The sequence below is a fragment of the Heterodontus francisci genome, chromosome 36 (assembly GCF_036365525.1).
Source record: "Heterodontus francisci isolate sHetFra1 chromosome 36, sHetFra1.hap1, whole genome shotgun sequence".
NCBI classification, from domain to species: Eukaryota; Metazoa; Chordata; class Chondrichthyes; order Heterodontiformes; family Heterodontidae; genus Heterodontus; species Heterodontus francisci.
Window position 1 is genome coordinate 33,537,560 of NC_090406.1, and position 24,210 is coordinate 33,561,769.

Here is a 24,210-nt window from a genome sequence, read left to right on the forward strand (position 1 = left end):
GTGACCCCTAGTTTTAAAACAGTGCCCCCTAGTTCTGGACTCACCCACAAGAGGAACCATCCTCTCCACATCCACCTTGTCAAGACCTTTCAGGATCTTAGAAACTTCAATCAAGTCTCCTCTCACTCTTCTAAACTCCAGTGAAAACAAGCCCATTCTGTCCAACCTTTCCTCATAAGACAACCCGCTCATTCCAGGTATCAATCTAGTAAACCTCTTCTGAACCACCTCCAACACATTTACATCCTTCCCTAAATAAGGAGACCAAAACTGCACATAGTATTCGAAATGTGGTCTCACCAATGCCCTGTATAACTGAAGCATAACATCCTTAGTTTTATTTTCAATTCCTCTCGTAATAAAGGATAGCATTCCATTAGCCTTCTTTATGACTTGCTGTACCTGCATACTAACTTGTTGTGATACATGCACTAGAACACCTAGATCCCTCTGCACCTCGGAATTCTGCTGTCGTTCTCCGTTTAAGTAATACTCTGCTTTTTTATTCTTCCTGCCAAAGTGAACAACTTCACATTTTCCCACATTATACTCCATCTGCCAGATTTTGTCCACTCACTCAACCTATCTGCAACCTCATTAAGTCCTCTTCACAACATACTTTCCTACCTATCTTTGTGTCATCTGCAAATTTAGCTACCAGGCCATTGCTCCCCTCATCTAAGTCTTTGATATAAATTGTAAAAAGTTGAGGTCCCAGCACAGACCCCTGCAGAACTCCACTCATCACATCCTGCCAATCAGAAAAGGACCTATTTATGCATACTCTCTGTTTTCTGCCAGCGAGCCAATCTTCTATTCATGCTAATATGTTACCCTCTATACCATGAGCTCCTACTTTGTGCAATAATCTTTTATGTGGTACCTTGTCAAATGCCTTCTGGAAATCCAAGTACAGTACATCAACGGACACCCCCCCCCCCACCCCACCTTTTTCCATAGCACATTACTCCTTCAAAGAACTTAAACATGATTTCCCTTTCACAAAGAACTCCAATAAATTGGTTTAACATGATTTCCCTTTCACAAAGCCATGCTGACTATTCCTGATTACCTTGAGTTTTTCTAAGCGCCCAGCTATAGCCTCCTTAATGATCGATACTAACATTTTCCCCACGACAGACATCAAGCTAACTGTTTCCTTTCGCCCCGCATTGCCCTCCCCACTCCCACTTCTTGAATCGAGGGGTTATATTTGCTACTTTTCAGTCTGATGGAACAAAGAACAGTACAGCACAGGAACAGGCCATTCGGCCCTCCAAGCCTGCGCCGATCTTGATGCCTGTCTAAAATAAAATCTTCTGCACTTCCGGGGACCGTATCCCTCTATTCCCATCCTATTCATGTATTTGTCAAGATGCCTCTTAAATGTCGCTTTCGTACCTGCTTCCACTACCTCCCCCAGCAGCAAGTTCCAGGCACTCACCATCCTCTGTGTAAAGAACTTGCCTCGCACATCCCCTCTAAACTTTGCCCCTCGCACCTTAAACCTATGTCCCCTAGTAAGTGACTCTTCCACCCTGGGAAAAAGCTTCAGTCTATCCACTCTGTCCATGCCACTCATAACTTTGTAAACCTCTATCATGTCGCCCCTCCACCTCCGTCGTTCCAGTGAAAACAATCTGAGTTTATCCAACCTCTCCTCATAGCTAATGCCCTCCAGACCAGGCAACATCCTGGTAAACCTCTTCTGTACCCTCTCCAAAGCCTCCACGTCCTTCTGGTAGTGTGGCGACCAGAATTGCACGCAATATTCTAAGTGTGGCCTAACTAAAGTACTGTACAGCTACAGCATGACTTGCCAATTTTTATACTCTATGCCCCGACCGATGAAGGCGAGCATGCCGTATGCCTTCTTGACTACCTTATCCACATGTGTTGCCACTTTCAGTGACCTGTGGACCTGTACGCCCAGATCTCTCTGCCTGTCAATACTCCTAAGGGTTCTGCCATTTACTGTATACCTCCCACCTGTATTAGATCTTCCAAAATGCATTACCTCACATTTGTCCGGATTAAACTCCATCTGCCATTTCTCTGCCCAAGTCTCCAACCGATCTATATCCTGCTGTATCCTCTGACAATCCTCATCATTATCCGCAACTCCACCAACCTTTGTGTCGTCTGCAAACTTACTAATCAGACCAGCTACATTTTCCTCCAAATCATTTATATATACTACAAACAGCAAAGGTCCCAGCACTGATCCCTGCGGAACACCACTAGTCACAGCCCTCCATTCAGAAAAGCACCCTTCCACTGCTACCCTCTGTCTTCTATGACCGAGCCAGTTCTGTATCCATCTTGCCAGCTCACCTCTGATCCCGTGTGACTTCACCTTTTGTACCAATCTGCCATGAGGGACCTTGTCAAAGGCTTTACTGAAGTCCATATAGACAACATCCACTGCCCTTCCTTCATCAATCATCTTCGTCACTTCCTCAAAAAACTCAATCAAGTTAGTGAGACACGACCTCCCCTTCACAAAACCATGCTGCCTCTCACTAATAAATTCATTTGTTTCCAAATGGGAGTAAATCCTATCCCGAAGAATCCTCTCTAATAATTTCCCTACCACTGAGGTAAGGCTCACCGGCCTATAATTTCCTGGATTATCCTTGCTACCCTTCTTAAACAAAGGAACAACATTGGCTATTCCAGAATCTAGCGAATTTTGAAAAATTAACACCAACGCATCTACTACCTCATTAGCCACCTCTTTTAAGACTCTAGGATGAAGTCCATCAGGACCCGGGGACTTGTCATCCCGCAGCTCCATCAGTTTGGTCAGTACCGCTTCCCTGGTGATTGTGATTTCACCAGGTTCCTCTCTTCCTTGCACCTCCTGATTTACTGCTGTTGCTGGAATGTTTTTTATATCCTCTACAGTGAAGGCAGAAGCAAAATATTGGTTCATTTCATCCGCCATTTCCTTATTATCTACTATTAATGCTCCATTCTCACTCTCTAGAGGACCAACACTCACTTTACTTATTCTTTTCCTTTCTAAATACTTTTTTCCCCAAGAATATACTTTATTCATAAAAATCTGTAAAAAAAAAATGCATTACAACACAGTTCAAAACAGCACCAAGTTGACATTCCAAAAAGTGCAAAGGAAATCAGTTTTCTTCAATACAGGAGTGAGTTGCCTCACAACCCTTCCACTCCATTTTACATGCCATGTACATTTTACAGCAAACCCATATTTGGTGTATACAGCCCGAGGGGTTTCCCATGGGTCCAGCCCCTCAGTTCACTATGGCAGGAGGACCTTACACTGTGGTCTTTCCCCATTGAGCCTTTGCAGCGGCTGCCCGAAGCTTTAGTGCGTCCCTCAGCACGTAGTCCTGGACCTTGGAATGTGCCAGTCTGCAACACTTGTTCGTGGACAACTCTTTCCTGTAGAAACTTTAGCTATCTGTTTTTACATTTCTAGCCAGCTTCCTCTCATACTCTAGTTTCTTTTCCCTGATTAACCTTTTAGTCATTCTCTGCCATTCTTTATATTCTGACCAATCATCTGACCTGCCGCTCAACTTTGCAAAATGATATGCTTTTTCCTTACATTTGATGCTTTCCTTAACTTCTTTAGTTAACCACGGATAGTGGGTCCTCCCCTTAGAATTTTTCTTTATAGTAGGAATATCCGTATTCTGAGTATTCTGAAATAACCCCTTAAATGTCTGCCACTGCTTCTCTATTGATCTGTCTCCTATCTTAGTAACCCAGTTCACTTCAGCTAGCTCAGCTTTCATGCCCACATCATTGCCCTTATTTAAATTTGAAATACTAGTCTTAGACCCACTCTTCTCTCTTTCAAACTGGATGTAAAATTCAATCATATTGTGGTCGTTGATACCTAGAGGTGCCTTTACTCTGAGTTCATTGATTAATCTTGTCATATTACACAATACCAAGTCTAATATAACCAGGTGTTACAACCTTGAATTCTGCTTTCAAAAGGGTCTTTGATCTGGGTTCCTTGTCGTCATGGTAACAAAAGTCTTGTCTCTCGGCAGCGTTGGTGTGAGGTCACATGTCTTCTCGGAATCCTTTTCACACTACATTAATAATCATAGTTTTTATAATATAATCATTCTGCAAAGTCCAACGTTCGTAACATTGGCAAAAGGAGGAACAGGATCTGGAATGCACTTCCTGAGAATGTGGTGGAGACTCAGTCATGACTTTCAAAAGAGAATTGATTAATTATCTGAAGAGAAAAATATTGCAGGGCTACAGGGAAAAGGCAGGGGAATGGAACTAGCTGAATAGCTCTTACAGAGAACCAACATGGACATGGCGGGCTGAATGGCCTCCTGTGCTGTAACTATTCTGTGATTCTAAGATAAGTGGTTCCATTTCCTCAGGCACTGCCCCATACAAGTTCAGAAATGCTATCATCACTATCATCCTCAAAATACCACCCTCGTGCCCTTCATCTTTGCTAATTTCTGTCCCATCTCCTTCCTCCCTGCAGCCATCAACATCCATTATCCTCCTCCAATACCTCACCTCCATTGTCCAGCTCGGCAACACTTGCTTTGTTTGGTTCAATTTTAGCCTATCTGTCATATCCAGAACATCTCCAGCAACAACTTCTCTTCCTGCCATGCTTAAGTGACTATGTTATAAAATTAACTATTTATGTTTAATTTTATCATTTACATTTTTTGAAACAAACCATTGAAACATGCTATGTCTCTCATTTACTAAGAAGGGGAGGGATGTCGTGTTGTAGTGTTTTGAAATTATAATGTGCATTGTGTACTCTAGAGGCTGCTGTAGAACACACATGCTTGCAAAGGGAAAGTGAAACCAAAACAGAGTAAAAGGAGAAGACTTTGTGTTCAGCTGCTGCAGTCTTTGTCTCTCTAACTTTGCCTCATATACTATACCAAACTCAGCTAAACCTCACTCAAGTCCTGAGGAGTTCACAATTTCTACCTCCAGCTGTCTCAAGGTATGGGATGGGGAAATTTTCTTTAATCTTTTTGGGTGAATCACAGTTGTGTGATGGTGAACGGCCTGTGTACGAGAACAGAGGTGATTTCCTGACTCTTATTATGGCTGTATTAACCTTCTTGGATATTGGATAGCCAGCAGACTCCACACCTTATTAATTTTCCTCCTCTTTCCCCAGAGTTATCGGTCAGTGGGTAAATGTTGTGCTAAATTCAGTGCTGAGCCATACAGACCAGAGGGTGTCAGGCCGAGTTGCCCACTGTGTGCTCAGTTAGATGCTTTCAAACAGGGCAACAGTTGAGGTTACTTAACTGGTCTCAACATGTGTGGGTGAGGGATCAAATTCAGCCAGAGTTCCCATTCCTGCTCAATGGGATGTTGAGCTGGGCTGTGATGCTTCCTCCACCCACCACCACCAGCATCCTGGATGAGATCAGCTAACTCAACATGGAACAGTGATTGAATCCAAGGCCTGAAGCTGGATTTCTGAGAGTACAACAGTGACTACACTTCATTGGCTGTAAAGCGCTTTGGCATGTCCTGAGATTGTGAAAGGTGCTAAATAAATGCAGATCTTTTTTTCTTCTTTTTTTTATCAGTAGAACTCTTTTATTAGTTGTACTGGTACATACAGAAAACATTTACAAACGACGACCTCTGCGACCTCCCTTTCTGCGAGTGCTGTCTGACGGAATGGGAGTAACATCCTCAATTCGGCCAATTTTCATCCCAGATCGAGCCAGAGCTCTCAGGGCTGACTGTGCACCGGGTCCAGGGGTTTTGGTCCTGTTGCCTCCAGTGGCGCGCAGTTTGATGTGTAGGGCAGTGATCCCCAGCTCCTTGCATCTCTGAGACACATCCTGAGCAGCCAACATGGCTGCGTACGGGGAGGACTCATCTCGGTCTGCCTTCACCTTCATCCCACCAGTGACGCGGCAGATGGTTTTTACTCAATGACACATCAACAGAGCCATTCCAATGGTTTGGATATAAAAGCTTCATTGAAGAGCATTTGATTCTGTCTTGCTATGACCTGCTCATCTTGCGGTTCTGCTTTATTGGGAGCAGATTGCTATGCCGTGTGTGAAGTTGGGGAACATTAGATGGGAAAGCAGAAGTGAGTGTTTTTATATCTGTATCTGGGTTTCACATCTGCAGGTTTGTGTGTGTGTGTGTTTGCGTGCCTATATACACTTCCCCTTTTTTAAACGAGACCATCTGTGAATCATTTTTTTATTACAGTGACTAGTTGGGAACCTATGAATGATATATGAAGCAATATGGAGTTGAACCAGCCATAATCCCACATAGGCACCCTCTGAACCAGGATCTCGACAGCTTCCAGACAAGTTAACCAGAGGCAAGTTTTAAAAATCCCTTCAAAGTTAGAAAGTGCTAGAAATATGCAGCTGGTCTAAAAAAAAAACACCCAGGTTTTCGGTGGAGGTCTGAAAGATTCTGATGTGTAATTGTAGTATTTTATATTATTTTGGAATTTGAAGTTTTTCTAATTTTCTGACATTGTTTAACATATTTCTGTTAGTCATTTTCAGAACACTTGCCTGTTAAATTTGGAATGGAATGCTGTTTAATAATATACGTACAATTCTCATTGCTTAGGACTGACACGTTCCTTGTTTTCAATGGTTCATTTATATTTTTTGCAGTTTTGTTGTATAGAAGAATGTAGGTCATTACCTAAAGAATTTGTCAGGACTCTCAGAATCATTAAATTACAGCCCATCCGGACTGTGGTAGTGTTAACTCTTCAACTGTAATCCCATTTCTCTCCCCTTTCCCCATATCATTTTATATTATTCCTTTGTGAATGCATATCCTATTACCTTTTACATGATCTTAGCCTCTGCATGAATAAACAGTCATGACAAAGCATTTCAGATTCTAATTACACTCTGTGTGGAAATGTAATTCTTCGAATTTCACCTTTCATTCTAACAATAGTGGTCCGTTCCGCCAACCTATAGAAACAATCTTTCCCTGTTCACTCTTTCGTAGTTTGAACTAGATCCCAGTTATAGAACAGATTGTAACTGCTCAGGCCATGCTTCAAGTTTCTTTCTCTCTCCCTTGCCTACTTTTCTGCATGGTGACACAGCTATCTTTGCAATGCACTTCTAGCAATACTCGCCAGCCTCTTGAGAAGTTGAAGGAGAAACCATGGACCACTGGAGTTTGCCATTAAATAGTCTTGGGGAAGTAACACTGAGGAGACTCAGCACATTACTAGACAACTGCACCAAGAAGGGATGGAGGAAACTGGCTGAAGTTCTTGGCACAGACAGACGGTTTAAGTGCAGGTAAGCATACATTTAACTTTCCCACCACAGGACTGTTAGAAACAGTGACACAAAACCCCCATTTTAGCATATTTTACAAACTAGTGTTTTCTCCCGAAGGTGTGGACCCTCAGTGGGAAATGGGCTTCATAGGTACCAGCCACATTCTGGCACCTTACCTAAAGTAGCCATTTTTCATCTGTGAACCAGATCATGAATTAACAGGTTATTTGACCGTGGGAGGCAACACAACCAAGTCCCATCTTTCTCTGTCCAACATAAAGGAACTTCCTAGCAAAGATGGCTTGAGCGTGGTCAGGAATGGGAACCCTGGTTAATTTAAGCCAGGGATATTTAAGGCCAGCTGTAGTCCCCTATCACCACCCTGTGCCACAGATTGAGATTGCAGTCACACTGGGTGCCACATTTAGCTATTGAGGATGGCAACACAATTTACTTTAATATTCCCACAATGACTTAGGGCCTCATTAAAATTCTCTAAGTATCCATCACTCTCTGTGTAATTCACTCCTAGCTACCTACCTACTGCACTCTCTGTGTAACTCACTCCCAGGTATCCATTACACTCTGCAACTCACTCTCGGGTATCCCTTACTTTCTGCACAATTCACTCTTAGATATGTGTTATTCTTGGAGTCACTTGCTCCCTAATCTCAGTTATTCATGGGTACTATGAAAAGTGTCTGACAGATTCAGTCTTTTCATTCTCTGTCCTGGTTCAGCTGGTAATCTTCTGACTTTGACCCAGAATGTTGCAGGTTGAAATCCCACTCCTGGTTATAATCTAGGCTGACAACTCAGTGTAGTACTGGGGGAGTGCCGTATTATCAGAGGTGCCATCCTTCAGATGAGATATGTTAAATTATGGCCACATCTGTCTGTTCAAGAGGATGTTAAAGATTCACTGGCAATATTTGAGTTTTCCCTGTATCCTAGCCAACATTTCTCCCTCAAGTAACACCACCATGTGTCTCATTGCTGTTTGTAGCTGTTTACAAGATGGCTTCTCTATTTGAACACTTCAGTGACAGTACATCAGAATAATTAATGGTACGAGTGCATTGGGGTGTGGTGACAGGCGTGACAAGGCACTGTACAAATACAAGTTCCTTCATTCATCAACTGGACTGAGAATCTCAGTGGTAAACACCAGATGTGCCTCTGATCTTGTGCTTTTCTCTGCCCCTCTGCGCATCCTGTATGTGAGCAGCAGATCCAGGGAAGAATCCTGTCCACATCAGCACTTCATCCCTGGGTACTGATCATACACAGTCAGCTCACCATGTGGCTGCCTCAACAACAACAACCTACATTTACCAAGCACCTTTAACATCCCACAGCACGAAAATAACAGTGTTGGGTGAAGGGTGCTGACTGAAAGCATGATTGAAGAGGTAGATCTTAAGGCTTTTGAAGGAGTGGAGAGAGGTAACAAGGAGAGGTTATAGGGAAAGGGATCTAGAGTATGGGCTGATACAACTGAATGGTCTGTCCACCCCACCCACAACTGCCCCTGCCCCCACAAGTGGATCATCAGTATGTTGAAAGAATCAAATCCTAGGGCACGAACTGAACAATGTGAAAGTTAGAAGTAAGGGAAGTTAAAGTGAACAGTCTAAATAGTGTCGGAGCTGGAGAAAGAAGGCATAGAGGAATTATGGTGGGTAGATGGGGCTGAGGAACATGGTGGGAAGGTGGGATTAACCGATATGGTGGGAGGTGGGTAGGTGGGGTTCATATATGGAAAAAGCATGGGTTTGTTGGGCCTAATGGCTTATTCCTAGCCTAAAAGTTCTCTGGTTGTATTTAGATCATAGAATGTTACAGCATAGGAACAGACCATTTGGCCCATCATTTTTTTGAAAATCTGTTGACAGTGAAAAGGAGTTGGAGACCTGCTCGCTGAAGGTTCTTGAGCCAGATGGAAGCCCAGGCCAATATTATATCCAGTTAATGGCAGATCGTGGCTGCCCGGTGAGCTATTTAATCAGCTGCCTGCATAAAATGGGACATACAGAGGCTTTGCAGTGCTTGATGTCAACGGGTGAGTAAGATAATGGTGATGACTCAGGATCAATCATTTCGAGCAGTGTCTGGGAGCTTAGGGGACAGAATGCTGTAGTTTATTTTTGCCCCACCATTCATTTCAAGAATGTCAAACAATGATACCTTGCAGCCTTAAAGGGAAATTCACCTAGCAGAATAATACATTGTACTTAACATTCCTGCGTTATAGAACAATGGATCCTCTGACTTACCGTGAGCAGCACCACAAGACATTTATTTGTTTATTCTTATAAAATTGGTACATTTAATGCACATTTCATAACAACACTTCTCTGGTGCTTTTCAAGTGTCATACTCAATGCTGGAAATCTGAAATATAAACAGAAAATACTAGAAATACTCAGCAGGTCAAGCAGCACCAACAGAGAGAGAAACAAATGAAATGTTTCATGTCTGTGATCTTTTGTCAGAACTGGTAAATGTTTCACAGATGTAACATGTCTTAAGCAGGTACAATGGCAGGAAAATGGGGAGAGGAGGAAAAACAATAGGGAAGGTCTGTTGTAGAATTTCAGGCAGGACTGATTAAATGAATAGCAGTATCATCAGCACCTGCTGTCCACAAAAAATAGGAGCAGTGGTTATGATCTGAAATTGTTGGACTTGACATTGAGTTTGCAAGGCTATAAAATGCTGTTCCTTGAGCTTCCATTGAGCTTCATTGGAACAGTGTAGGAGGCCGAGGACAGAGAGGTCAGAGTGGGAATGGGGTGGAAAATTCAAATGGAAAGCAACTGGAAGCTCATGGTCACACTTGTAGACTGAATGGGGGTGCTGGCAAACAGTAGGTTTCCTGCTACTGGGGGTAGAGATTTCAAGGGTGGGGGAGGGGAGGAGTAAAACAAAGTTTGGAGGGTCAGTGTAATGGTGGAGTTCGGAGAGAGATCGGGACAGAGATGGGGCTTGGTCGGTGATATGATGCAGGGGGGAGGGGTGCCCAATTGTGGAGACCATAGCGGGTTAGCTTGGAGAGGCAGGGGAAAGCATTCCTGCTCCTCCTGGCCCACAAGCAGTGCTGGAAAAGCATTTACCCCTTCCATACAGCAGTTCTTGCCTCCCTTTGGTTGCTGTGTTTCCCAAGGCCCAGCAAACCCGGCTGCCTGGGGTTAAAGCTGGGAGGGAAATAAAAGCTGAGGCATGCAGCCTCATTAAAATATTTAAATGAGCAACCTGCCTCCTGAGAGCCAATTGGCCACACATTCCGAGTTCAACCTCCAATAAAACTGGAAGTGGACAGTTCAAGGTGGTTGAGTTTGGGTTTGAGATTTTTAAAAATTTTAACATCCCACCTGACCCAAACCCACCCACTTTTGAGGATTACAATTACCTCCTTTATTACAGTAACATCCTAAAGTACTGGGTTCTTTTCACCAGTAGCACAAAATTAACAAGCATGTTCCCAACCAAACAGCAATTAAACTCTGCATAGCCAAGGGTTCTGTTTACTTCACATCCAAGTGTAGAAATGGATATGGAGCCAAGGCAGGTTGATGGAGTTAAGATGCAGCTCAGTCAGGATCTCATTGAATGGCAGAAGAGGCTCGAGGCACTGAATGATCCACTCCTGTTTCTAAGTTAGACTCAAAGGGACACAGCTCCATGTTATCAGCAGAAGAATATAACTCTGTCCCTATTTAATAGCACAACTTACCGTGTGTGCCTCTATGGGAGATCAATATTATAAACTGCCTCTCTTTGGGATCAAGGTGACTCCAAGATGATGCACCTGGTAATGGAAATTTGGAACCAAACCAAACTTTTGTGGCAGGCTTGTTAATTTGATACCTAAACCTGGCAGGTCTATAGTACCCCAGGGGTCCACAATTAGTGATCAGCCTGGAACTATAGACCTGGGGACTGAGATGCTTCCCACTCACTGCAGATAGCCCTACAGGCCAAAGCCCTAATGGGTAGAACTAGGCAGGTATCAGGAAACGTAACAATGGTCTTCTTAGCTGGTTGAACCCCAGCAGTACCCCAGTGCATACCTGGGATCTCTAAGCCTTGGCTGTGTGGGCCTGTTCCCATTCTCTCTGCAGATTATCTGGCCATTATCACATTGTGCTTTGTGGGAGCTTGCTGTGCTCAAATTGGTTGCTGCGTTTCCTGCATTGCAACAATGACTGCACTTTAAAAATGTACTTCATTCGCTGTGAAGTGCTTTGGAACATCCTGAGGTTGTGAAAGGTTCTGCATAATTCCAAGGTTTTCTTCATATGGTTAAGTGGGGAGAGATGCATGCATCAAGCATCTAGAAAATTCTACCTCAGTAGGTTTCTCAGGAGTCTAGTTCTGAGACTGACACATGCACTGATGGGTTACTCCATGTATCAGACATGTGGCCGATAAAAGAAAATCATTACTAGTGGCAAAGTAAAGACAGCCAGAGGAATTGAAACAGCAGCAAGAATGTTTCCAGAAATATTCTGTAAGCTTTTCCATTGAAAATAGGAATTGAAACTTTGCTGATGGACATCCATTAAACTGTGTACTGTACTGTGTAAATAAAGTTAGTCAGGAGATTATAATGTGAGATCAGTTCAAATGGAGGTCTTTAACCCCATTTGATCCCATCCTTCCAGCATACCCGTTATATTGTTGTTACAACCAGGTGAGAAAAAGGTCTAGGGTTCTCTTTCAGCCTTCACCTGGTCTTACTACAGGGGTTAATTTTAAACATACCATGTTTTTTAGCTCCCGTTTGATGAATCCTTGTTCACCGCTTTCCAATCATAAGGCAAAGAAACCAGCACAAACAGGCTTTCTTAGGTTTAAAGAAGAAAAGTGAAATTTTATTAAACTTAAACTCTAATTTGGTTAACGCCTACGGATACATGAAGCGCCCACGCTAGCATGCATATGCGATACACATATGCAAATAGAGACAGAAAAGAGCAGAATAAAAATAAAGTGGAAAAGTTTGAGCCAATGTTTAAAGAGTTTTTATTACGGTTCTTCAAGCTCACTATAGAGTTCTTGATTGTAGGTAGATCTTGCTTTTCGCTGGGGCACAGTATTCTTAAAGCTTGTTCGTTGTAGGAGACTTTTCTCTCTTGGGGTTCATGTGTCTTCAGTGTATTCAGAGACTTGTGAGAAAGTGATGGGAGCAGACAGGAGAGATCTTCTCAGTCCAGGAGCAAACAGACACTCTCAGTTCAAACTGTACAATTCAGAAAAACCCAGGTTGCCCAGCAGGTTAGTCATGTGACTAGCTGGTTTGACCATGTCCGTTTGTGTATTCGGCCATCTTAGCAGTCAACCTGGAATGCGACCTCCTCCACCTTCAACGTCTAGTGATCAAAAGTCCATTGTGGGTTGAATGTGTCAGGGAATGGCTGCTTTGTCCTTCCAAACACTGTCTGTTAATCTGCAAATGTCTTTCCAGCCACGATCTGGCAATTTTTTTTAAAGCAAGGCCTTTCTTCACTTCAACAACAGTTTGAAATGTAATGTCCATGTCGCGAAATTAATATGCCTCATGCTTGGCAGGTGGGGGCCTGCATGACACTGTCTTACCATTAAAGCATCTAACTCTTTCTTAAATGACTGGAATTTTGGTGTCAGTCACCCTTCCTGATAATACATTCCATCTGCTGACCACTCTCTGGGGCATCTGTCCTAACCTTGCCCTTCATCTATATGGGTATGGTAGTGTAGTTGTTATGTTATTGGACTAACAATCCAGGGGCCTGGGCTAATAATCCAGATAATGAAGAGTTTAAATCCCACCATGGCAGTTTGAGAATTTGAATCTTTTTTTTCAAGTCTGGAAAAGTGGCTTTGAAATTGTTGGATTGTTGCAAAACTGCAACTGGTTCACTAATGTCCTTTAGGAAACCTGCCGTCCTTACCTGGTCTGGCCTATATGTAACTGTAGGCCCACATCAACATGGTTGACTCTTAACTGACCTGCGAAGTGACCTAGGAAACCACTCAGTTGTACCAAAACTGCTAGAGTGATTCAAGAAGGCAGGCCACCACCATCCTCTCTGGGCAACTAGGGATAGTCAAGAAATGCAGTCTTGCCATCATGCCCACATCTCAAAAATGTAAAAACGAACATTTTGATGCAGATTTGAGGGCAAAGAGTAAGAAATGTTTGTAATTATCTGCCAGCCAGAGGAGCAGAGGCAGTATTTGTGGGTTATTCAGAATAGAGTTTAATGGTGCTAAAAACGTGAGGTTTGTTGGAAAGAAGGTGCTTAAGAGGGATCTCATTGAAGTAGGGAATATATTATTAAGGTGAGGACTGCTTATTGATATCTCCAGTCTTGCATTGTTAGGGTTGGTGACGTCTGCCTTTCCCACAACCCCGGATATTATCCGAATCATCGTGCAGCCCAAAAAACAAGATGCTACTGTCGGAGACAGGGTCTCTCTCTGCTGTCAAGCCATGGGGCCTCCAGGTCTTGGCTATCAGTGGTTCCGAGGAAAGCATGAGGTAAAAGTGGTGACTTCAGCCATTCTCTTATCATTGTAGACATTCAGACGACAGTTACTCAAAATAAGAATTTTACATTGTCTGGAATATGCAAGAAATACTGAGCCTTTAATACACCCCATTATAGTGGTATAGGTGAGATAACCAAAATTCTGGACTTGCAAAGGAACAGCTGTAGTTGATCTCTGATGAGCGTTGCTGTGAGATATTTGTACAAGCCTGTAGAAAGGTATTGGCCCAATGTGATGTATGTGGAATAAAGGCCATTGGTAAGGTGGTCCATGTTTGAATCCCTCCAATCATGTTTTCAACCCTGCTACATTACGAAAATGGCTCTTATCAAAGCAACAACTGACATCCGATGTGACTATGACAAAAGTAAATTATCTGTCCTTGTCCTCTCAACCTCTCTGCAGCCTTTGACAAAGCTGATTACATCATCCTCCTCTAACTTCTCTCCACTGTTGTCCAGCTGGTGGGACTGCACTTTCCCGGTTCCATTCTTATCTAACTAATCGTGGACAGAGAATCACTTGCAATGGCATCTCTTGCTGCTCCTGCACTGTTACCTCTGGTTTTCCCCAAGGATCTATCCTTTGCCCGCTCCTATTTCTCATCTACATGCTGCCCCTCGATGACGTTATTCGAAAACACAATTTCAGCACCCAGCTCTACCTCAGCACCACTTATCTTGACCCCTGCAGTGTCTCTAAATCTTCAGACTGCATGTCCGACCTCCATTACTGCATGTCCGACATCCATTACTGGATGAGAAGAAATTTCCTCCAATTAAATATTGGGAAGACCAAAGCCATTGTCTTCGATCCCTGCCACCAACTCCACTCGCTAGCCACTGATTCCATCCCTCTCCCTGATAACTGAGACTGAACCAGATTGTTTGCAACCTTGGTGTCATATTTGACCCCAAGATGAGCTTCCAACCACATAGCCGTGCTATTACTAAGACTGCCTGTTTCTACTTCCATAACAGCATCCAACTCTGCCCCTGTTTCAGCTCATCTGCTGCTGAAACCCTTATCCACGCCTTTGTTACCTCTAGACGTGACTATTCCAGCGCACTCCTGATCAGCCTCCCACATTCTAGGCCCGCATCCGTAAACTGGAGGTCATCCAAAACTCTGCTGCCCTCCTAACTCGCACCAAGTCCCATTCACCACATCACCCCGGTTCTTGCTGACCTATATTGACTCCCGGTTAAGCAATGCCTCGATGCCTCAGTCCCTCTATGCCCTCACCTGTGCCTATCACTCTACTGTCCTCTAGCCCCACAATCTTCCCAGGTAGCTACAGTCTTCTAATTTGGGCCTCTTGAACATCCCCAATTTTCATCGCTCCACCATTGGTGGCCATGCCTTCAGCTGCCTGGGCCCTAAGCTCTGGAATTCCCTCCCTAAATCTCTCCACCTCACTTTCCTTCTTTAAAATGCTTCTTAAAATTTACTGCTTTGATCAAGCTTTTGGTCATCTGCCCTAATGTCTCCAATGAGGCTTGGTGTCATTGCCTGTTTTATTGCCCCTGAGAAGCATCTTAGGATGCTTTATTATGTTATAGGTGCTATATAAATACAAGTTATTGTTGATTATGCATGGGCTGTGGGTGCAATAAAGGATATTGTGTGTGAGTTGTGGGGCGGGGTGGCAAGGAGGTTTGAATGGGTGGGGTAAGGTCTGAAATAGGGTAGATTGAGTGTGAGTTGTGGGAGCAATAGGATTGATCAGCAAAAGACCATTTCTCATGCCTTTTCCTGCTTGTACTCTACTACCATATTAATTGTTTGTTAAAGGGGGTTGTCACCCCATAAAATCTCACTACGAACTTCATTTGTTTTGTCTAGGTCAAGGGTGGAAACTCCTCAGAGCTTCTCTTTAACTGCGTTGATCATAGTGATGGTGACTGGTATGTCTGTAGGGTTCACTGTGGAACGCACTATTTGTATTCCAAATGGGTCCGACTCCGGGTTGCCAGCAGCCCAACAACAGGCAAGTCAAAAATCTTGTGGAAGTAGACTTTCCACAATTGGGAAGTAGCAGCAAAAGTGCACTTGAAATTGCTCTGGTTAAGTTATGCTTCAAGTTTCCTCTAATGTTCATTTCCACAATCACAAAAGCAAAATCTTCAAAGAGCAATTGGACAGTGTAATAGAACATAATTTTTTTTTCCATTAGAAAATATTCTTCAATGTATTTAAGAGTAGAAACCTGTGCAGTTTCCTATATACAGCATTTTTAACCAGGGTTTTGAATCCTCTGCCTGTGCGTAATCTGATGTACAACCACTGAAAATGAATTTAAAAACTAAATTGAACGATTTGCTAGTTTCATTGGTGAGCACTGGTCAGTTTCTTTGTAAATTAACTGTCTTTTGATAGGAAACCTTTAAAAATGTGGCTCCCATTGTCCGTGTGCCTAAGAAAATGAGCACAATTTGAAGAGCCTTCCCAAACTGGCACAATTGGTGAAATCTTCTAATTTTGCCCAGGCATGGCCACTTTTGTGGATGGGGCCTGATTCGGGCAAATTTGAATCTTGAACTGAAGTAAAAGATTGCGGTAAACACAAGCATGGATGATTTTAGGTGTAACTCACCCATGTTTATCATTTCCCAGTCTTCTGCATGGGTTGGTCTGAATCTGCCTGGATTGCGCTGGAATCTGAGTACAAAACTAGTGGAAATTTCCCCCCTGTGATTTGTAAACATACAGAGAAAGCTCCTCCTTTTTGGGTAAATGCTTCACCTGGTATGGTGCATGGAGGGTCCGAGATTTGATCCCCACTCTTGCCTGAGTTAGTTGATCTCTGTTCGAGGGTCAATGTCACTTTAAGAAGTACAAATTGATTGCAGAACCTGTGATAGCTGCTCAATATTTTTAGCTCTACTGGTTCCTTCCTCTTTTCCATATCCTGTATCTTGGTGCGATCATTTTCCATCAGAGTTGCTACCTACTGGTTTAACCTCGAAACACCACTCCTTTCTACACACACAGCATGGCTGCCTGATGTGTGTTATAAATGAGGCTTCAAATGCTTGTTTCTAAGCTGCCTTTGTCCATCCATATCTCTCACTTTATAAATCTTAGAAAGCATATCTGTTTAAGTTGAATGAGATTGGGGAAGTGTTAGATCAGTGTCACTCACCGGTTTGTCAAGGGCCACACTCTCAGCCATTCTGCATAATACTGCATCATGCTGATGGGGTGCCTGTGATCCCTCAGTGAGGTTCTGATTTCACCCACGCCCTTGTGAGTAAGCACCAAGAACAGATAATTGCTGAGTTAGCTCACCTCTGTTAGCTGCTACAATTGGCTGCAGCACCTGGGACTAGGGAGATCAAAGTGGATCAGAGTTCCTGATGCTGATCACCATCCCTGGAAGGTGTATTTTTGAGTTTCTGACTTGATTGAAAGTCCTGCTAACTCATGTAGATTGCTCAGTTTAGCTAGGTATTGGAGGAGAACACAGGGACTGCCAGAGCCCGCACCCTGCCCAGATACTACCCAACCTCCGCACCCCCCACGCCCCCCACAACCCCCGCCAGAGCCTAGACCAAGCCAGCAACCGCACCTTTCACAACTGATGTCCACAGGGCTCTTTCTAACAGGGCACTTTTGACATTGATCAGGAGCAGGCTGACTGATTTTCACCTCACTCAGCAACATTGAGACCAATTGTCGCACCTCCAGCTCCTCCCACTATCATATACTTGGGATAACTCAACTATCACAGCTCTGACCAAGGATCAAACCTAGGGTCTTCTAACATGTATGGCTCAGTAGCACAATGAGTGCTGCTTCTCCCCACTATCCCAGCAGGGTTGCCCTGCTCTGATGATGTCCGATTCAGCTGAGATTGAGCGCAGTTGATGTGTCATTCCCCTTTATAATGGAATATTTGTTTTGTTTTTCCAGCAGCGGGTGGGATTTGCCTGTCTTTGAACAGAGTGCACATCGTGGTACATCCCAGCTCATTGACCCTCAAGGAAGGTGATGCCCTGGTACTCCCTTGTTACGCTGTGGGTGATCCTCTGCCACAATACCAGTGGTTTCGAAACAACCAGCTGTTGCCTGAAGCAAACAAACCATATCTGAAGGTTTGTGACCATTTTTGGCTTGAGTGATTGACTATATCTTGCATGTTTGACTCAAATAAAGGTCAGGTCTTTCTCAAATGTTAGAAGTAATCAACCCTCCTGCTGTCACACTGCAAGTGTGTTTGTTAATACTTACACTGCTGGCTGGTACATGGAAATGACTGCCTGGACTGAGCAATTATTCAACTCATTCACTCATGATGAAACAACAACAGCTTGTATTTATATAGCACCTTTAACATAGTAAATTGTAGAATAGTCCCAAGGCACTTCACTGGAGTGTTATCAAACAAGATTTGATACCGAGCCATATAAGGAGATATTAAGGCAGATGACCAAAAGCTTGGTCAGATAGATAGGTTTTAAGGTGTGTTTTAAAGGAGGAAAGTGAGATAGAGAGGCGGAAAAGTCTAGGGAGCAAATCCCAGAGCTTAGGACCTTAGCAGCTGAAAACCCGGTTGCCAGTGGTGGAGTGATTAAAGTCAGGGATGCTAAAGAGGCCAGAATTGGAGAATTGCAGATATCTCCAGAAGAATGTAGGGCTGGAGGAGGTTACAGAGATAGGGTGGAGCGAGGCCAGAGAGAAATTTGAAAACAAGGATGAGAATTTTAAAATCAAGGTATTGCTCAACCAGAAGTAAAGTAGGTCATTGAGGACAGGAGTGATGGGTGAACGAGACTTGGTGCAAGTTAGGACACAGGCAGCAGAGTTTTGGATAACCTCAAGTTTACAAAGGGTAAAAAATGGGAGGCCAGCCAGGAGTGGAATAGTCAAGTCTAGAGGTAACAAAGGCATGGATGAGGGTTTCAGTAGCAGTGGAGCTGAGACAGGGATGCAGTCAGGTGACATTACGGAGGTGGAAATAGGTGATCTTGGTGATGACTCGGATATGTGGTTGGATGCTCATCTCGGGGGTCAAATATGACACCAAGGTTGCGAACAGTCTGGTTCAGTCTCAGACAGTTGGCAGGGAGAGAGATGGAGCTGTTGGCTAGGGAATGGAGTTTGTAGCAGGACCGAAGACAATGGCTTTAGTCTTCCCAATATTTAGTTGGAGGAAATTTCTGCTCATCCAGTGCTGGATGTCGGACAAGCAGTGTGACAGATTAGAGACAGTGGAAGGATCGAGAGAGGTGGTGATGAGGCAGAGCTGGGTGTCGTCAGCATACATGTGAAAACTGGCGTGGTGTTTTCAGATGATGTCGCCGAGGGGCAGCATGTAGATGAGAAGAAGGATGGGGTCAAGGATAGATTCTTGGGGAACACCAGAGATAACTGTGCAGGAATGGGAAGAGAAGCCTTTGCAGGTGATTCTCTTGCTACGACTGGATAGACAGATGAGTGTAGTCCCACTCAGTTGGACGATGGTGGAGAGGTGTTGGAGGAGGATGGTGGAGAGGTGTTGGAGGAGGATGGTGGAGAGGTGTTGGAGGGGGATGGTGGAGAGGTGTTGGAGGAGGATGGTGGAGAGGTGTTGGAGGAGGATGGTGGAGAGCTGTTGGAGGAGGATGGTGGAGAGGTGTTGGAGGGGGATGGTGGAGAGGTTTTGGAGAGGAATGGTGGAGAGGTGTTGGAGGAGGATGGTGGAGAGGTGTTGGAGGAGGATGGTGGAGAGGTGTTGGAGGGGGATGGTGGAGAGATGTTGGAGGGGGATGGTGGAGAGGTGTTGGAGGGGGATGGTGGAGAGGTGTTGGAGGGGGATGGTGGAGAGGTGTTGGATGGTGGAGAGGTGTTGGAGGGGGATGGTGGAGAGGTGTTGGAGGGGGTTGGTGGAGAGGTGTTAGAGGGGGATGGTGGAGAGGTGTTGGAGGGGGATGGTGGAGAGGTGTTGGAGGGGGTTGGTGGAGAGGTGTTAGAGGGGGATGGTGAAGAGGTGTTGGAGGGGGTTGGTGGAGAGGTGTTAGAGGGGGATGGTGGAGAGGTGTTGGAGGGGGATGGTGGAGAGGTGTTGGATGGTGGAGAGGTGTTGGAGGGGGATGGTGGAGAGGTGTTGGAGGGGGATGGTGGAGAGGTGTTGGAGGGGGATGGTGGAGAGGTGTTGGAGGGGGTTGGTGGAGAGGTGTTAGAGGGGGATGGTGGAGAGGTGTTGGAGGGGGATGGTGGAGAGGTGTTGGAGAGGGATGGTGGAGAGGTGTTGGAGGGGGATGGTGGAGAGGTGTTGGAGGGTGATGGTGGAGAGGTGTTGGAGGGGGATGGTGGAGAGGTGTTAGAGGGGGATGGTGGAGAGGTGTTAGAGGGGGATGGTGGAGAGGTGTTGGAGGGGGATGGTGGAGAGGTGTTGGAGGGTGATGGTGGAGAGGTGTTGGAGGGGGATGGTGGAGAGGTGTTGGAGGGGGATGGTGGAGGGGTGTTGGAGGGTGATGGTGGAGAGGTGTTGGAGGGGGATGGTGGAGAGATGTTGGAGGGGGATGGTGGAGGGGTGTTGGAGGGGGATGGTGGAGAGGTGTTGGATGGTGGAGGGGTGTTGGAGGGGGATGGTGGAGGGGTGTTGGATGGTGGAGGGGTGTTGGAGGGGGATGGTGGAGAGGTGTTGGATGGTGGAGGGGTGTTGGATGGTGGAGGGGTGTTGGAGGGGGATGGTGGAGAGATGTTGGATGGTGGAGGGGTGTTGGAGGGGGATGGTGGAGGGGTGTTGGAGGGGGATGCTATGGTCAGCCATGTCAAAGGCTGCAGACAGGTCAAGAAGGATGAGGAGGATAGTTTACGATTGTCACAGTCACATAGAATGTCAGTTCTTACCCTGTTAAGAGTACAATGGTAGGGTTGGAAACATGAGTGGAGCAATTTAAACATAGTGTACAGGGAAAAACGGGAATGGATTTGGGAGGCGACCGATCGTTTGAAGACTTTTGAGCGGTAAGGGAGGTTGAAGATGGGCTGGTAGTTTGCAAGGACGAAGGGGTCAAATGTTTTTTTGAGGAGTCATACACCAAAATTACACTAATTATGCAAGCACATTTAAGAACAGGGAACGACCATTAGATTCAATGAACTCATTCCCTCAATATAATGGATCAGCCCAACCTACCCAGAGCGAGACCCAGCGGACCTGCGAGGAGACAGGTGAGCGGGAGTTCCAGCAGTTTAAAAGAGGCGTACTCTCACACACTCTCACAGGGACAGCGAGAGAGTTTCAGGACTGACGTCACAGTTCAGAAAGTGACACTTTGCAAGGGGAGGCAGCTGATTGGTGAGTAGAAACAGGTATTTCTACCCTTTTTTTTACTACTTTCAATCGCCGAAGTAAAGGTAGGGAATTTAAATTGTAGTAGGTGGTGTTTGCAGTACAAAAAGGTACCTATCGTAATTAGTACTCTAAATTAAAGGGAGTAACTAAGGAGCTTAATTTAAGGATAAGTCACGGCAGGAGAGCTCAGCCCTATGGTGTGCTCCTCCTGTGCTATGTGGGCAATCGGACATTTCCAGTGTCCCTGGCGACCATGTGTGCAGGAAGTGTGTCCAGCTGCAGCTACTAGCTGACCACATTGCGCAGCTGGAGCTGCGGATGGGCTCACTGTGGAGCATCCGTGATGCTGAGGACATCGTGGATAGCATGTTTAGCAAGGTGGTCACACCACAGGTAATGGCTGCAGAGGCAGAAAAGGGATGGGTGATCACCAGGAGGAGTAGTAGGCGCAGGCAGGTAGTGCAGGAGTCCCCTGTGGCCATCCCTCTCTCAAACAGATATACCACTTTGGATACTGTTGGGGGGGATGGCCTCCCAGGGGAAAGCAGCAACAGCCAAGTTCGTGGCACCTCAGTTGGCTCTGCTGCTAAGGAGGGGGTGAAAAAGAATGGGAGAGCCATACTGATAGGGGATTTAATCGTAAGGCGAACAGACAGGCTTTTCTGTGGCTCCAGGATGATATGTTGCCTCCCTGGTGCTAGGGTCAAGGATGTCTCGGAGCGGCTGCAGGACATTCTGAAGGGAGAAGGTGAACAGTCAGAGGTTGTGGTACACATTGGTACCAATGACATAGATAGAAAGAGGGATGAAGTCCTGCAAAAATAATTTAGGGAGCTAGGTAGCAGATTAAAAAGCAGGACCTCAAAGGTTGTAATCTCTTGATTACTCCTGGTGCCACGTGCTAGTGAGTATAGGAATAGGAGGATAGAGCAGATGAATGCGTGGCTGAGGAGGTGGTGCAGGAGGGAAGGCTTTAGTTTGCTGGATCACTGGGTCTGTTTCTGGCAAAGGTGGGATCTGTACAAGTTCGACGTTTTGCACCTGAGCTGGAACGGGACCAATATCCTTGCTGGGAGATTTGCTAGTGCTTTTGTGGGGGGGGGGTTTAAACTAATTTGGCAGGGGGATGAGATGGATACAGAGTGGAGGTACAGTAGGGGGTGATGCACAGTCAAATATAGAAGAGAAACTGAGTCAGTCTGGAAGGCAGAGCAAATATTGACCTGTGAAGACACAAGTGAAAAATACAAGGCTGGATTGCATCTATTTTAATGCAAGGAGTCTTCCTAGTAAGGCAGATGAATTGAGGGTGATGATTAGCACATGGGATTATGATATTATTGCTATCACAGAGACATGGTTGAGGGAGGGGCAGGACTGGCATCTCAGTATTCCAGGGTATAGAATCTTCAGGCATGACAGGGGAGGGGGTAAAAGAGGTGGTGGCATTGCACTGTTGATCAAGGAGTCAATTACTGCAGTAAGGAGGGATAATATCTTAGTAGGTTCCTCAAATGAGGCCATATGGGTAGAACTTAAAAACAAAAAGGGGGCAATCACAGGCCGCCAAACAGTCAGGGAGAGATAGAGGAGCAGATATGTAGGCAAATCTCAGAGAGGTGTAAAAATAATAGTGGAATAATAGTAGGGGATTTCAACTTCCCCAATATCAACTGGGATAGCCTTAGTGCAAAAGGCTGAAAGGGGGTAGAATACTTAAAATGCATACAGGAGAGCTTTTTGAGCCAGTACGTAGAAAGTCCTACAAGAGAAGGGGCAGTACTGGACCTAATCCTAGGGAATGAAGCCGGACAAGTGGTAGAAATGTCAGTGGGGGGAGTATTTCGGGGATAGTGACCATAACTGTAAGATTTAAGGTAGTTATGGAAAAGGACAAACATGGACCGAAAATAAAGGTACTGAATTGCAGGAAGGCCGATTTTAAGATGATAAAACGGGATCTGGCCAAAGTGGACTGGGAGCAGCTACTTGTAGGAAAGTCAACATCAGATCAGTGAGAGTCATTCAAAGAGGAAATAGTGAGAGTTCAGAGCCAACATGTACCCGTTAAGGTGAAGGGTAGGACTAACAAGTCCAGGGAACCCTGGATGTCAAGGGATATAGAGGATTGGATCAGTAAAAAAAAAGGAAGCTTATGGCAGCTTCAGAGTGCTGAAAACAGTGGAGGCACTAGAAAGGTATAGAAAATGTAGGGGGTACTTAAAAAAGTAATTAGGAGAGTGAAGTGGGGACATGAAAAAACACTAGCGGGCAAGATAAAGGAAAATCCTAAGGTGTTTTATAAGTATATTAAGGGCAAGAGGATAACCAGGGAAAGAGTGGGGACCATTAGGGACCAAAGTGGCAATCTGTGTGTGGAGCCGGAGGACATAGGTGAGGTTTTAAATGATTACTTTTCATCTGTGTTCACTATGGAGAAGGACGATGTAGGTGTAGAGATCAGGGAGGGGGGTTAAGATATCCTTTAACAAATTAGCATTGAAAGGGAGGAAGTATTAGCTGTTTTAGCGGGCTTAAAAGTGGATAAATCCCCAGGCCCAGATGAGATATATCCCAGGCTGTTATGTGAGGCAAGGGAGGAGATAGCAGGCCTCTGACACAAATTTTCAAATCCTCTCTGGCCACAGGAGAGGTGCCAGAGGACTGGAGGACAACGAATGTGGTACCATTATTTAAGAAGGGTAGCAGAGATAAGCCAGGTAATTACAGGCCAGTGAGTCTAACATCGGTGGTTGGGAAAATATTGGAAAAAAATTCTGAAGGGCAGGATTAATCTCCACTTGGAGAGGCAGGGATTAATTAGGGATAGTCAGCATAGCTTTGTCAAGGGGAGATCATGTCTGACTAACTTGATTGAACTTTTTGAGGAGGTGACGAAATGTGTAGATGAGGGTAAAGCAGTTGATGTAGTCTATATGGACTTCAGTAAGGCTTTTGATAAGGTCCCGCATGGAAAATTGGTTAAGAAGGTAAGAGCCCATGGGATCCAGGGAAATTTGGCAAATTGGATTCAAAATTGGCTTAGTGGCAGGAGGCAGAGGGTAATGGTCGAGGGTTGTTTTTCGAGTGGAAGCCTGTGAC

The 24,210-nt window shown here is 44.9% G+C and overlaps 1 protein-coding gene across 3 annotated transcripts in view; it reads left to right on the forward strand.

Moving 5' to 3' along the window:
* Positions 1 to 6,088: 6,088 nt before the first annotated feature.
* malt2 (MALT paracaspase 2) overlaps positions 6,089 to 24,210 on the forward strand; it is a 54,199-nt gene continuing 36,077 nt past the window's right edge. The window contains exons 1-7 of one of the 3 annotated variants that reach the window (XM_068016483.1): positions 6,089 to 6,103; positions 6,229 to 6,346; positions 7,126 to 7,304; positions 9,182 to 9,348; positions 13,655 to 13,812; positions 15,669 to 15,813; positions 17,739 to 17,920. In XM_068016483.1, coding sequence (XP_067872584.1) covers positions 7,165 to 7,304; positions 9,182 to 9,348; positions 13,655 to 13,812; positions 15,669 to 15,813; positions 17,739 to 17,920 — 792 coding nt within the window. In that variant the 5' untranslated portion in view covers positions 6,089 to 6,103; positions 6,229 to 6,346; positions 7,126 to 7,164. Of the gene's footprint in view, positions 6,104 to 6,228; positions 6,347 to 7,125; positions 7,305 to 9,114; positions 9,349 to 13,654; positions 13,813 to 15,668; positions 15,814 to 17,738; positions 17,921 to 24,210 lie in introns of those variants that run through there. The other 2 variants (XM_068016484.1, XM_068016485.1) reach the window with 2 other exon arrangements.